The following is a 14,724-nucleotide window of genomic DNA, read 5'->3' as shown; positions in this document are numbered from 1 at the left end:
TGCTGGCCTCTGCCACAGGAGGTCACCGGGCACTCCAGCACCACCCCCATAGTAGTACAAGATATGGAGCAGTGGTCTGCGAGGTGGGGCACCCCAGGTGCCCTGGGTGTGTGCCCATTTGTGGCCCAGGTGTGACCAGTTACACCCCCACAGGAGAAGCTGGAGTACTTCTTCCTCACCGTCTTCTCCATTGAAGCTGCCATGAAGATCATCGCCTATGGCTTCCTCTTCCACCAGGATGCCTACCTGCGCAGTGGATGGAACGTGCTGGACTTCATCATTGTCTTCCTGGGGTGAGCCTGGTTTGGAGGCGGGGGTTGGAGGCTGAGCCTGCCCGAGGATGCTGCCCAACCACAGCCAACAGCCCTGAGGCAGACAGAAGCCCAGTGCTGTGCTGGCCACACCGTGGAGCAGCTCCTGAAGGAGGCCAGCCCTGGCAGTCACCACCCCTCCCCTTGCTAGGTACGCATGCATTCTTCCACCTATGTTGTTGAGTCATTCACTACACAAACCTGCTGTGGGGTTCCTCATGTAAAGTACATGAAGATAAGCATGGAGTGGCCACTAGGCTGCCCAACACAGTCCACAGAGGGGCTCAATCACAGGAGGGTTACTTTCCTGCAGTTGTGCAAGCGGCGGGTCCCAGGTCGCAGTGACAGTGGGTTGGTTCCCCCGACTTCCCTCCCTCCTGCAATGACAGATGCCTTTTCTCAACACGTCCTTCTCATGATCTCTCCCTGTGCACAAGGAGCCTGCTCTCTCTCTCTGTGTCCCAAGTTTTCCTCATAAGAGCATCAATCAAACTAGATTGGGCTGCCCTTGTGACCTTATTTTAATATAATCACCTCTGAAGGCCTTTGTGTCCACACACAGCCACATCCTGAGGTCCTGGGGAGGCAAAGTTAGGGCTTCACCAGGTGATTTCAGAGGGGACACAGTTCAACCCATAACACGACCTTTAGTAGCCACCACCCAACTAGAACAGCAGCATTGATTGAGCAATTACTATATACTCTACACATCTCATTCAATTCTTCCAGGAATCCTCTTGTTTCTCCCATTTTAGGGTCAAGGGACAGAAGACATGGGCGGGTTATCCAACTTGCTTCAGACCACATAGCCAGCTGGGGGGGGGGGGGGCTAGCCCTCAAACCAAGGCAGCCAGGGCTACAGAGCCTAGCCTCTTTTCAAGAAGTATTTATTGTGCCAAGTGTAATGGCTCAATTGGCTAAGTCTTCACCTTGCAAGCACCAGGATCCCATGTGGGTGTTGGTTCATATTCCAGCTGTTATACTTCCCAAACAGCTCCCTGCTCATGGCCTGGGAAAGCAATAGAGGATGGCCCAAAGCCTTGGGACTGTGCACCACATGGAAAACCTTGAGGGAGCTGCTGGTTTCTGACTTCAGATAGGCTCAGCTCTGGTCATTGTAGCCATATGAGGAGTAAATGAAAGATCCTTCTCTCTGTCTCTCCTTTTCTCCATAAACCTGATCTGCCTTTCCCATAAAATTAAATCAATCTTTGAAAAAATTTATTATTTGTTTGTTCGGAAGACAGAAACAGAGGGAGAACTCCCATTCACTGGTTGACTCCTGAAAAACCTGCAAATGGTTGAGACTGGACTGAGTTCAAAACCAGGAACAGAGAATTCAGAATTCAGTCCAGGTCTCCCACTGGAGCGTGAGGAAGCCAATTGCAATAGCTGCCTCCCAGGGTCTGTACTAGCAGGAAGCTGGAGGTAGGAGCCAGAATTAAATCCAAGGGTTCAGACATGTTGTGGGTGCTTGGCTAACATCTCAACTGCTGGGCCCGTCAGTTTGGCATGTGATATGTTGGTATCTACGGCCTGTCCAGCACTGCCTTCTATGAATTAGCCTTTATCCTTCAGGGACTGCACTGGCTATAAGCCAAGACAAATGAGTGCTGAATGATGTGGTGTGAAAACCCAAGGCTATAAGTACCCCTTGTTTCCAACATGCTTTGGCCAAGGGGTCAGGCTGGTGAAAGAACGATTCATAGGCAAGGGGATTTGAAGTGGATGCCAAGGGCTAGTGGGGATTTGTGCAAATGGGAGAGAGTTAGCAGGAGGGAGAGTGCAAGGGCAGCAGCTTGAGGACAAGCCTGAGGGTCAGCTGGCACTGGGCTTTAGGCTGGAGTGACCACTGTGGAGCCCTCGGCCCACCTGGAGTGTTACACAGCGCCAGGCCAGTGACCTCAACCTCGCTTAGGTACCAAAGCAGACATGTCTAGTGGATCACAGCACTGCAGCACCCAGAGCAGACCTGGCGAATGGATCATAGTGCTCTCCTCGGAAGCCCCGGCACCCTTTCCAGTAGAATGTTCGCTCACGAGGTGTTACCCAACCAGCCAAACTTAGCAGGAGCATGAATCCTGTTTGCCTTCTCTCCCTTGAACCTTTCCACAGGCTCCCTCAGCCAGGAGGGGACCCAGGAGGCCCTGGGACAGCAGCTCCTCTCACCACTGGCCCTCCTTGGCCCCTTCTGCCCCCCAGGGTCTTCACCGCAATTCTGGAACAGGTCAACGTCATCCAGAGCAACACGGCCCCGATGAGCAGCAAGGGAGCTGGCCTGGACGTCAAAGCCCTGAGAGCCTTCCGTGTGCTCAGACCCCTCCGGCTGCTGTCGGGGGTGCCCAGTGGGTGGCAGTGCCTGGGCAGAGCCCTCCCTCCCCTCCTGCCCTGGCCTCTTGTCCTCAGCTTTGGTGTCTCCACCTACCTGTGGGTCCCAGAGACAGCCCAGATCTCCAGGAGGGTGGGCCCAGAAGTCCAGCAGAAGGACTGACTTCTTCTCCTCTGCCACTGCCGCAGGCCTGCAGGTGGTCCTCAATTCCATCTTTAAGGCCATGCTCCCCCTGTTCCACATCGCCCTGCTGGTCCTCTTCATGGTCATCATCTACGCCATCATCGGGCTCGAGCTCTTCAAAGGCAAAATGCACAAGACCTGTTACTACATTGGGACAGGTGAGTCCCCTGTGAACTGCAGGGTGGGAGAGGCCCAAGGACAACTCAGCATGGGACCACCGCAGCCCATGAAGACAGGGGTAGGAGTGAGTGGGGAGAGAGGTAGGCCTTGGCCTCCCACACTTACTGTCCTGGAGAATGGCCTTCTCCTGGGCAGCAGGCAGCTGCAGGATGGACAGCTCTTCCAGAGCCAGTTATCCAGGGGAGTGGGCTGTGTATTTCCCTCCAGTTGTATTTCCCCTTGGAGGTAAAGTTCCAACTTCACTTCCAGGGGCCTCTCAGGGACGGTACCCCAGGAAGCCTCTGAATGGGTCCTCGGGAAGGGAAGCATGCAAGTGCCAAAACCACTAATGAATCCATGATGTATGGACATAAATAACATATTTTAATAAACATTATCTCTATTTTCCAAAAAAGGAAATCGTGAGAAGGGCAGCAACATTTTACAGTTTTTACAAACCTTCCTGTTGCCTGGCTTAGTGAAATCAGCTGGCTCTCCTGGCCCCTTCAGCGTGTAGTCTGTCCCAATGTCATATTTCCTAGAGCCACCGGTGACCCCACCGGGAGAGTGGTCTGAGTGTTACAGGTTAAGCAGCTCTGTCTGAAAAACCCAAGATTTAAATGGCCCACATGTCCCACAGTGCTGACATGACTGAATGCCACAAGTGGAGAATCTCACCCCACGAAGCTGCCTGTGTGCAATGCTGTTAGAAATATTGTATAAGCTTCCTTCTGGCTAGGTGTCTAAAATTCAGGTAAAACATAGACAGCCTTCACGTGGAGGCTTGGGTCCCACTCCCAAGGCATTTCACCATGTGTCCACAAGTATTCCAAAATCAGAAGTTTTTCTGGGCCTAAACATTTCGGACCTGGGACACTTAGCCTGAAATATGCAGATAGTCAGGTGGATGCCCCCAAGGGCTTCCATGCCCTCTTCTGGGGCTGGCCACTCCCTGCTCACAGGCTGGGGTCCAGTCTCCACCTGTGGATAGTGCAGGAAGGAGCTGACCCCTCGTAAAGCGAGACCAGTCCCCGAGCCCAGGTGTCTAACACCATGGGGATCTGCCGTGTCTCATGAGGAGAAAGTTGAGTGAGGCCTGAATCTGACATTAACAAGTCAGCTCTTATGAAGCTGTCTGCTTCCCCAGCCCCACCCCTTGCAGCCTCTGTCCATCACTACGACCACCTACATGGTCTGTGACACTCAGATGGTGGTCTCACAGGGTGTTCTCGTGGCATCCTGACACATGCTCAGAAGGCCCCCTCTGTCTGGGTCTCCCGACAGCACGGGACAGGGACCTCATCTGACCATTAGCATTCTCCCCACCAATCCATCTTCACAGAGTTGAGCCTACCTGGTAACTCAAGTGAGGCAGGATGCTCTATGGCTGGGGAGCTAAGCTGTGGTCAGAACTCAGAGGGAATTAGAAGGTACCCACACTGAGGAGCTTAGAGACAGCAGCAGGGGGAAGGAACATGGGCCAAGGATGGGCAAGGACTCCACCAAAAGAGGACCCTTGCACGAGTGCAGGGGTCCGATGCAGCCTAACACAGCACTCTCAGGTTCGCATCCCACACAGGATGCGCAGGTCAGAGCTCCCAGCTGCAGTCTAGCTGGGCCATCCTGCTTCTTGTAAAGTGTTATGGGTACACCTGGGTTACTCAGCTCCGTGGTTGCACCTCAGCAGCCCTCAGCCTGCCCGACAGCCACCACCGCTACGCCTTGACTCCAGGGCCCCCCTCCGTCTTTCTCCCTTGTTGTCCTCCCACTCCTGTCTCTGCTGGTTTCCTGCAGACATCGTGGCCACAGTGGAGAATGAGAAGCCCTCTCCCTGCGCCAGGACAGGCTCGGGCCGCCCCTGCACCATCAATGGCAGCGAGTGCCGGGGCGGCTGGCCGGGGCCCAATCACGGCATCACTCACTTCGACAACTTCGGCTTTTCCATGCTCACCGTATACCAGTGCATCACCATGGAGGGCTGGACTGATGTCCTTTACTGGGTGGGTAAGGTGGGGACGCCTGGCCATTCCATTCAGGGCGGGGGGTGGCGGGACGTGGTGGCGGGATCCTGACTGTTAGATTTGCCGACCACTTGTAAAAACAGCAGCAGATTGTAAAAAAAGATGCACAGAGGCTTTTGAGATCCGTCCTTGGGCCTTTACCCCAGACAGCACAGCAGGGGTGGGGGAGGAAGAGGAGAAGGGAAAGAGAAAGATCTGAGGACTTGCAAGGGAACAAAGGCAGGCAGAAGGACATGCGGGAGTGTTTTATGCCCCTTCCAACATGGAAGCTGGCACAGGCTCTGTTTAAGTCCTAATTAGGTAAGGAATATTAAGGTAGGCTCACCATTGGCCAGCTGGTGCCCTGCTAGTCCAATGACGTGTCTGGCTTCTGTGGCCCTTTCCGGTTCCGGGCTGAGGCTGGAGTGACCTGTCAGGTCTGAAATAAACCCAGCCCCTCTCCTGCACCCATGACAGCCATCACTAACCAGCATGCCTGGGTCCGGGGAGTGAGCGAGCAGAGTGCCTGGCCATTCCACTTAGGGTGCTGGGGCAGGGAGGGGTGGTATTCCTGACCAGTAGCCTACCTCTGCTTCCCCAGTTTAAGTCTTCCCAGCATCCTGTAGGGGCAGTCCCATGGTACAAAGTGTACAGAGGTGCAGGCCGAGGGGATGGGGAAAAAAAGTGGGAAGCCACCTGGGTTCCCCAAGCCAGGCCGTGAGCTGCCCCCTCCTGAATCTTTCTCCTTGCCATCTTGCGAGATCGCTTTTCTGAACTCAGAATCAGGTTCCAGCGTCTTGACCTGTAACACGAGAGTATTGATCCCGCCTGCATCACACAGGGGAAGAGTGTCTGGTGCAGGGTTAGCACTGTACGAGGGTTTTCCAGTAGGAATGTGCTGTTTGTGCTTATTAAGAGCCAGTCTGCATTGCTTATTTAATTCTACAATCATGGAAATGCAGATAAAGAAATCAAGTCTCAGTGAGGCCCAGGAACCTGCCCGTGTTTATGGACTTTAGGGAGCCACTGACCCAAAATTGGGCTCTAATCTACTGGCTCCAATCTAGAACTCTTCATCACGATGTGACAGTGTCTAGACCTCTTGAATATTTTGCAAATATAAAGCATCGGGATGAATACTTTCAGAGCACTCACATCAGCAGAGAGGAACTAGCAAATGTGTCAGAGGACCATCACCTGTGTCACAAGACTGGGAAAAACGGGCACTGGCTGTGGTGCCCACTAGATAGATGGGAGAATGCTCAGACGCTAGGTGACCAGGTCAAGGTCACAGGGTCACATTTGGAAACCTGGCTGGAGACAGTGTCCAGGAGGGGCCAGGTCAGGGCCATGCTGGAAGAGCTGGAGGGCAACTGGTCCATTGGCTAGCCACGTAGACAGTCATCAGGGCATCCCTGGAGATCCTTCCATCCCAGAGCCTGGATCCTGGGGTGATGGGGTGCCCCTCATTGGGCCCACAGCCCTTTGCCTGTCTCATGGGTCAGGTGGAATCCCCCGTGTGCTGGGGAGGGAACCTGAATGGCATGTTACAGGGAGAGACTCACATCTTTGCCTGGGCCAGGTCAATGATGCCATCGGGAACGAATGGCCCTGGATCTACTTCGTCACCCTCATCCTCCTGGGCTCCTTCTTCATCCTCAACCTGGTGCTGGGTGTCCTGAGCGGGTGAGGACACTCAAGGGCAGATGGGCAGTGGGGAGGAAGGGAGAGGAGGAACCGGGAAGAAGGGAAGCAAGGGTAGGAGCGGCCCTGGGATTGTGCTGGCTGGAACCATCCCCTGGAACCCCTTTGCCCAGCTGGCCAACAGCACTTCCTTCTGGCAAGTGTAGAAGAGACGTGAAGTGCAAGCAGGAGCCTTTCCACACTGGGTTTTCCTCCCTCCTCTGCCTCTCCCACCTTTGCCTCCTTCTGCCTGGGGCTGCATTGCTAGCCCTGAGCAGAAGCCCCAGGCTCCCACCGCCTGGCTCTATGTGCCTAAGGGCACGCTCAGCAGAGCTTGACTGCCAAGTATAAACCCCTGCCCTCTGTCCAGCCGCTGTGTGACTTTGACCTGACCACTCCCCCTAAAGTGTAATATCTCAGTACTCAACTCCTAGGATGCTTGTGAGGACAAAGTACTTAGCACTAAGTACTAGCAGTTGGTACTCATTGATCAGTAGCACTGTTCTCCCTGGGACAGCCCTGCTGAGATCCCAGCATGTGGAGAACCATTGGCATTGCCCCACCCCCTAAGCTTCCCTCCAGGGCTCCAGGGGGCTATGAACTTGGCTAGTTCTTCCCTTTGCTTTGCATTACTCTAGCTGAAATATCAGATTTCTGTTAACAATGACCATGGTAAAGCAGCACAAAAGTCAAAGGTCGCAATCCAGCTGTTGCCAATGTTAGTCACACCCATTGCGACTCTGAGCTTATCACGGTTACTAAGCCTGCAACTAGTTCTTGCCTGCCAGCAGGTTAATAGAAAAGCCATCTGGCTGTCACATTTTCTAAACTTGTAGTAGTACTTACTGAGATACTGTGATTGCATGATTCTCACGGCGGCTGCACGGGCTTCACTTACTGCCAAATGGTCCGTGGCACAAAATGGTTCAAGCTCTGCCTAGGCCCCACGCTGCCAGGGAGACCTGGCCAGTCCTCCTGCCCTCTGGAGCCTCAGCCCTGCCCAGAGGCCTGGGGACGCCCCCTGCTGGTCTGAAGTTTGCTCACTGAGTTCCTGGTCTCTCCCTCCAGCTCCACAGCCTCTAGGCCCAGAATTTTCCTCAGGCCTTATGTTCTGTGAAGAGTTTCAAAGGTTCAAGTCCCATGACTGGCTTGTTTAGGGCCATGCACTCCGCTGTCATCTAAGACAGTGAGATGGGGTGGGAAGAAATATGTAAGAAGGTGCAAGCAGTACCCCAAGGAGGTTGGGGACAGGGCAGGGGGTGATGAAGGGGCTGCATTTCAGGGCCTTAAGGGGTCCAAAGCCTTAGGTGATATCCCAGGGACAGAGCAAGGTGTACACACCTCCAGAACGTACCTGCTCTGTCCTCCGAAGTTCAGTCTGCCTCATGCCCACCCCTTGTCCCTTCTCATTTTCCACCTGCCTGTTTCATTTCAGAGAGTTCACCAAGGAGCGGGAGAAAGCCAAGTCCAGGGGAACCTTCCAGAAACTGCGGGAGAAGCAGCAGCTGGAGGAGGACCTTCGCGGCTACATGAGCTGGATCACGCAGGGCGAGGTCATGGATGTGGAGGACTTGAGAGAAGGTTTGGGCCCAGAGGTCCTGGCCAGTGGGTCCCAACATCCCCACTGAGCAGGGGTCACATTGTCCATCCAGGATGATGGCCACCCAAAGCCTCCCACCTTTCCCTGTGGGTTCCAGGAGTGCCAGCGGCTTCTCTCAGGCCAGCCACTCCCCCCACAGAGGACCTGGGTCTCAGGAAAGCACCCCGTCTCAGTACCTCACAGGTACTGCCCAGGCTGGTTGAACACCTGGGTCTTTCCCACTCTCTCCCCAGGCAAGCTGTCCTTGGAAGAGGGTGGCTCCGACACAGAAAGCCTGTATGAAATTGAGGGCTTGAACAAACTCATCCAGTTCATGTGAGTCTCTGCTCATGGCCCCCCAGGAGCCTCCCAGCCCCCAACCCCCAAAACTCCTGCCACCTCCATGGCTTTAGAGTCCCTTTCCAAAGCCCTAAGAAGGGTGGCTTTTCTGAGAAAATAGGGCCAGCTCTCACTCTGAGTGTCTGGCCTGCAGCCAGGTGCTAGGGGCTATGTGGTCAAACTGGTCCTGGAACAGTGACCTGTCTATGCACCACATAAGGATGACATGGGAGCCTTCAGGGCCACGGGACAGCCACCACCTTGCCGACTCAGCTGGGGTGCAGGTAGGGGAGCCAGCCGGCATGGGAATTCTCACTCTAACTGATTCATCTGCAAGGTGTGGGACAAAGAGGAAATACAAAGCAGGGAGCTTTCCAGGCAGCCGGTGGGCACATAGGGGGAGGGGTCCAGGCGATGGAGGCTCTGTCTGCTGTGTGGCTGGCCGGCTGGCTGGCCGGCTGGCCGGCTGGCTGGCTGGCTGGCCGGCTCATTTTGCAAATTCACATGCAACTAAAAGCTCAAACAATAGATACATCCCAAGGGCCCACTACCCTGCCAAGAGGTAACCATGGCAACAGCTAGATCCATGTCCCTCCTAGATCTGTGCTGTGCCGTCTTCTCTCTGACACACATGCCCAGGATTTTTCTGGTTCTGTTTTATATGCTGAAGGTGTTTATATTAACTTCCATTTCTACAGAGATGAGAACCATGCCTGGCACATAGGTGCTACCGAGTGAAGATGATAGTCTCACGATGAACATGTCTCATGGTTTACACGCTTTACTTAGAATCCTCTGTTGATTACACACACACACCAGTATGTGCTCATGTGTATATATGCACATTTACATAGATAGATAGATAGATAGATAGATAGATAGATAGATAGATAGATAGATAGATAGATACACATACCTTTTTTTTTGGTGTGTCTTTGCTTGTAAAATACCCCACAATATAATTATGTCATAATGGTTTTGTTGTTATTGTTGTTGTTGACTTAAAACAGAGAGAGAGGGAGAGAAAGGAAAATGGGCAGAGAAAGAGGAATATTTTACCCATTGACTTATTTCTCCCAAATGGTTGAAATAGCTAAGGCTAGATCAGGCCAAAATCAGGAGTTGGAACTCCATCTGGGGCTCCCATGTGAATGCAGAATCCCAAGTACTTTGGGCCATCTTCTGCAGCCTTTCCAGGAACATTAGCAGGGAGCTGAATGGGAAGCAGAGTGGCTGGTTCTCTAATCACCACTCTGATATGAGCTGCTGGCATCGCACATAGTGGCTTAACCTGCCATGCTACCATACCGACTCTCCAGTTGGGGGCAATGTGGAAACACTGTGCTGAAGTACCACTGTGTCTGCTGGGCAGAGTCCTAGAAAGGATTACTGAGTCAAAGGGCAGTAGGTCTTAAACATTGGATAAATGCCACCCAGTCACTTGTCAAAAAGGTTACCCTAACCATGAAAGTGCCCTTTTCCCCTCACTGTCTCAGGAATTATTAATTTGTTAAAGAAGCATTTTTCTGGTGGGTGAAATGTGGCATCTCCATATCGCTTCCATTGAAATGACAACTTTATTGACCTGTCCAGTGCCAGACCCTGGGCTAAGCCTCTTGCTAGCATAATCTCATCTAACAGCCCCATTGAGTGCCTATTACTTATTGGGCCTGTTATACAGTGTGAATTATTGCTCTCATTTGAAAGAGGAAGACCCTTGTGGTGAGCAACAGCTTGAAATCAGCCTAGCTCCCTGGCTTCTGCCCTTAACATCTCTCAGGTGGCTGGAGGGGAGGATGGGTGATGAGGCCATGCATGGCTGGCATGGCTGGCATGGCTGAGAGCCAGGGCACAAAGCTCTTGGCCCCTCCTACTCTGCCCCTCCCTCAGCCGACACTGGCGACAGTGGAACCGTGTCTTTCGCTGGAAGTGCCATGACCTGGTGAAGTCCAGGGTCTTCTACTGGCTGGTGATCCTGATCGTGGCCCTCAACACCCTGTCCATCGCCTCGGAGCACCACAACCAGCCACCCTGGCTGACCCAACTGCAAGGTGAGACAGTGTGGGATAAAGCAAGCGAGAAGGCAGGTGCGATCTGATGAGAAGCCGCCAACGGCATGGCTGGGAAAATCAAATCAGATACAGCCATCGTGATTTCCTGGAAAGAGTGGACTGTGGATGCTGGGCCTTAAATTCTAACCCCATCCTTTCACAGCAGGGAAATGGAGACCTGACACCCCAACTTGCCTCTTCATGGCACTGCTAGTTACGAGGACTTGGAACGGCAGCACAAGACAACCTCCCTCCCAGTGCTTGCCCAGGTGCCTGGGCAAACTGTCTCAGTCCCAGTAACTTGGTGCTCTCGGCAGCCATGGTCATTCAAATCACACTATAAACACAGCAACCTGTCCCCAGCTACTTACAGAGTGCACACTGTGGGGAAGGCCTAAAAAGCAAGCCAAGACAGAAAGAGAGAACTGTTCTTGACTTTAAATATTAAAATATTGAGGTTGTTTTGGTGCAAAAGCTTTCAAAATCCATGTATCTTTGGGGGTCTTCAAAAATCTCCTGGGCAAGGCATATTACAAGAAAGCTAAGACCTTTTCTACCTGGGCCTAAACCCTAAAAGCTAGCAACTGGGTTCTAATTGCCCAGTCAGGGACAGGAGACAGGGCCCTGGGCCTATCTGAGGCAGGGAACTGGGGCTGGCATACCACATAGAGCCAGGGCCCTGGCAGGGCTGCCATGTGTGAAAGCAAAAAGCCCACTGTCTCTTGGGGGTTTGGTCCTTGCTGGGGACCCTGAAGGGATAGGAAAATGACTCCAGGGGAAAATGAGAACTCACTCAGCACCTCGACAGCACATCTGTTCAGTGTGCAAGGGCCCCTGGGCTGAGACAGTAACATGAAAGTTGGAGGCCAGCAAGAGGGATCCTGAAAGGACACAGGTTGCCCCTCAACCCTGTACACTGTGCCAAGTTCATGGAAAATATAATTTTAAAATGAGGTTTTATTTGGATGCAAACACATTTCACATTTGTCATCCTTGCATAATTTTTTCCATGATTGTGAATTTCTAAGAACTTTTGGATGCACATTTCAAAATGTATTTGTAGTAAAATAAACTTACTTTATGATTCAGTTTTTTCCCATGAACTTTTAGAAGCATTGCTGTAAAATTCTTTAAAGACTTAATTATTTTTATTTGAAAGGCAGATTTACAGAGAGAAAGAGGGATAGAGAGAAAATTCTTCCATGAGCTGGTTCACTCCCCAAATGGCTGCAATAGCTGGAGCTGAGCCAATCTGAAACCAGGAGTCGGGAGCTTCTTTCAGGTCTCCCATGTCGGTACAGAATCCCAAGGCTTTGGGTCATCCTCTGATGTCCTCCCAGGCCACAAGCAGGGAGCAGGATGGGAAATATAGTAACTAGGACGTGAAATAGTGCCCATGTGGGATCCTGACATTTGCAAGGTGAGGACTTGACCATTGAGCCGTCATACCAGGCAGTGTTGTAGAATTTTTATGGAGAATGGGTGCCCTGAAGATGAGCCCCCAATGAAAGAAGAGACTCTGCTTTCAGTGGCCAAAGGCATAAAGAAGGAAAAGTAGACAGTCTTTTCTATGGGAAGGAAACAGGATGCCTTCATTCATTCACTACAATAAATCAGAGAGTCCCTTAAATGGACCAGGCACTGTCACTGCATTATCCATGACCCAGTGTAGAGGAGATGGAGTCAGGATGTGAGGGTTTGGGCTCCTGCAGAAAACAGTGGTTGGTGGTGTCATTGAGACAGAGGGACAGTCGGTGACCAGGTGTCCCGTGAGTGAGGAGGAGGGCAGCCCTGAGAGGCTGGTGTTGGATGTCAGGTTGGCTTTGAATCATGCCAATGGAGCAGGCAGGTGGAGAATTGAGTCTGGAGCTCCTGCAGAGATCTGTGGGCAAAAACTAATGTCATCAGCAGGGACAGCTGTCGGAACTGCCATCTGAGCTAACACCACCCATGGCCAGGGGATGATGCTCACTCAAGCGTGTGGCTCCAGCCAAGCATTTGGTGACCAGGAGCAGGGGTGGCTCTGCGGAGAGAAGCCGAGGAGGCAAGCGAGTGTCTGCAAGGTGGCCTAGAAGGCAGGCTTGGGGAGGGAGAATGCACGAAAAAGCCAGACAGCAGCCTTCACTGGGGATTGGGAGAAGAGGGCTGACATTTCCACCTGGGTATGGCCATGATGAGACGGCTGCTCACCCTGGGGACAGCCACGTGGCTGGATGGAACAGTGGGAGTACATTGTGAACGGTGTGGACTGAAGAACAAATGGGGCAGGCAGATTAGGGTGTGTAGAGGGAGTGCTGCTCCTGGGGGCGGGCAGTGTGGCTGTGTTGGCAAAGCCAGAGGGAGGCCAAGAGATGGAAGGAAACCAGGAGAGATGTGGGCTTTGAAGAAGCCAGAGGGACCATCAGCAAGAAAGATGGGTACCTCTGGCAGTGAGCTGCTGGAGACGGGGGGTAGAGGATGGCAGGGCTTGCTGGGCAAGACAGATTGGCTTCAAACAGCTGTGGCTTCCTCCACCACCAGGGAGGGGTGTGGTAATGAGGGAGCCACAATGCTTAATGGGCTCAAGAGGGTCTGGAAGAGTTAAGACCCTGCACTGTTACAGGGGGTGTGCTTGGGCTTGCTAGAAATCTAAATGAGTACCCCCTCCTGTGAGCCACGCTGGCTGAATCGGGGTGTTCCGGGCGGAGGCCAGGAGGTACTGAGGCTGTGCCACCCACACAGACATCGCCAACCGCGTGCTGCTGTCGTGCTTTGCCATTGAGATGCTTCTGAAGATGTACGGGCTGGGCCTGCGCCAGTACTTCATGTCCATCTTCAACCGCTTCGACTGCTTCGTGGTGTGCAGTGGCATCCTGGAGCTTCTGCTGGTGGAGTCGGGCGCCATGACGCCCCTGGGCATCTCCGTGCTGCGTTGCATCCGCCTCCTGAGGCTCTTTAAGATCACCAAGTGAGCACAGGCCTGGTGAGGGAGAGGGACGGGGATGGAGGGAGAGAGAGGGCAAGGAGGGGAAGGGGAAGGACTGAGGATGAGAAAAGGGGAGGGCCCGAGGCTGATGCAGGGGTGCGGAGGGTATATCCGAGAGCACCCGGGGCTTGTAGGCCCAGAAACAGGAGTGTGGCCGCGTCCACTGAGGAAGGAGATAGGGCGCTGGAAACCTTTCTGCCTCATACGTGTCCTGTCAACCTTTTCTGGCTGGGCCCCGTGCAAGGGCTCTGCTGCCACCTCCCCACCTCGCTATCCGGCTCCCGCCAGGTACTGGACATCATTGAGCAACCTGGTAGCCTCTCTGCTCAACTCCATACGCTCCATCGCCTCGCTGCTGCTGCTGCTCTTCCTCTTCATTGTCATCTTCGCCCTGCTGGGCATGCAGCTCTTTGGGGGCCGATACGACTTCGAGGACACGGAGGTGCGGCGCAGCAACTTTGACAACTTCCCCCAGGCCCTTATCAGCGTCTTCCAGGTAGGCCTTCCCTGTCTATATGCGGTCAGTTGCCAGTTGCTGTCTCTTGTCCTCCAAAGGCAGAAAGGGGCACCCTCCTCCTCCAGGAAACCTTCTCTGATCTGCTGGTTAAGTCCCCATTCCCTCTCCAGGCAACCCGCCACCCATGCAATGCTGACCTGCTTGTCTCCCGCAATGCGGTGGTGCCCATGGGCAGCAGCTGCTAAATGTGCAGCTGGGGTGGGCGTGGAGATGTGAGCTGTGCTTTCCCAGCCACATGCTCTCAGAGGGCAGTGAGCACGGTGAGGTCTCCCCATGGCTGGAAAGCCCCAGAAAAAAAAAGTGACCCGATTCTCACTCCAGAGGGTGACTAGGTCACTCGCCTGTTCCCCAGAAGCCACCCAAGAGATCATGGCTGCAAGTCAGAGTCAGGGTGTACAATGGCTCATCCCAGCTGTAGCCCATGTCTCCTGTCATGTGGACCAGCCTGTGCCATTGGTCTTCAGCCAGCAGCTTCCTTCTTTGTCTCCCATTCCCCTCACTGGCTGGTGTGGTGCCAGTTCTTGCAAGAGACTGACATTTCACACTCTTTCTGGAAGCTTCCATGACAGGGAACAGCATAGAGGATGTGGCGACCCCAACAGGTTCTC

At 53.4% G+C, this 14,724-nt stretch overlaps 1 protein-coding gene across 1 annotated transcript in view; it reads left to right on the top strand.

Annotated features, from left to right (window-relative positions):
* Positions 1-14,724, top strand: part of CACNA1S (calcium voltage-gated channel subunit alpha1 S) — a 53,561-nt gene that overhangs the window by 12,802 nt on the left and 26,035 nt on the right. The window contains exons 3-12 of the mRNA XM_040985211.1: positions 154-293; positions 2,514-2,656; positions 2,829-2,981; positions 4,777-4,982; positions 6,565-6,668; positions 8,101-8,246; positions 8,499-8,580; positions 10,474-10,634; positions 13,356-13,581; positions 13,888-14,095. Coding sequence (XP_040841145.1) covers positions 154-293; positions 2,514-2,656; positions 2,829-2,981; positions 4,777-4,982; positions 6,565-6,668; positions 8,101-8,246; positions 8,499-8,580; positions 10,474-10,634; positions 13,356-13,581; positions 13,888-14,095 — 1,569 coding nt within the window. The remainder of the gene's footprint in view (positions 1-153; positions 294-2,513; positions 2,657-2,828; positions 2,982-4,776; positions 4,983-6,564; positions 6,669-8,100; positions 8,247-8,498; positions 8,581-10,473; positions 10,635-13,355; positions 13,582-13,887; positions 14,096-14,724) is intronic.

The sequence above is a fragment of the Ochotona curzoniae genome, unplaced genomic scaffold, assembly GCF_017591425.1.
Source record: "Ochotona curzoniae isolate NIBS_2020 unplaced genomic scaffold, NIBS_Ocur_1.0 contig_430, whole genome shotgun sequence".
In the NCBI taxonomy this organism is placed as follows: Eukaryota; Metazoa; Chordata; class Mammalia; order Lagomorpha; family Ochotonidae; genus Ochotona; species Ochotona curzoniae.
The sequence above is the reverse complement of the archived record's forward strand: the minus strand, read 5'-3'. Positions and strand labels throughout refer to the sequence as shown.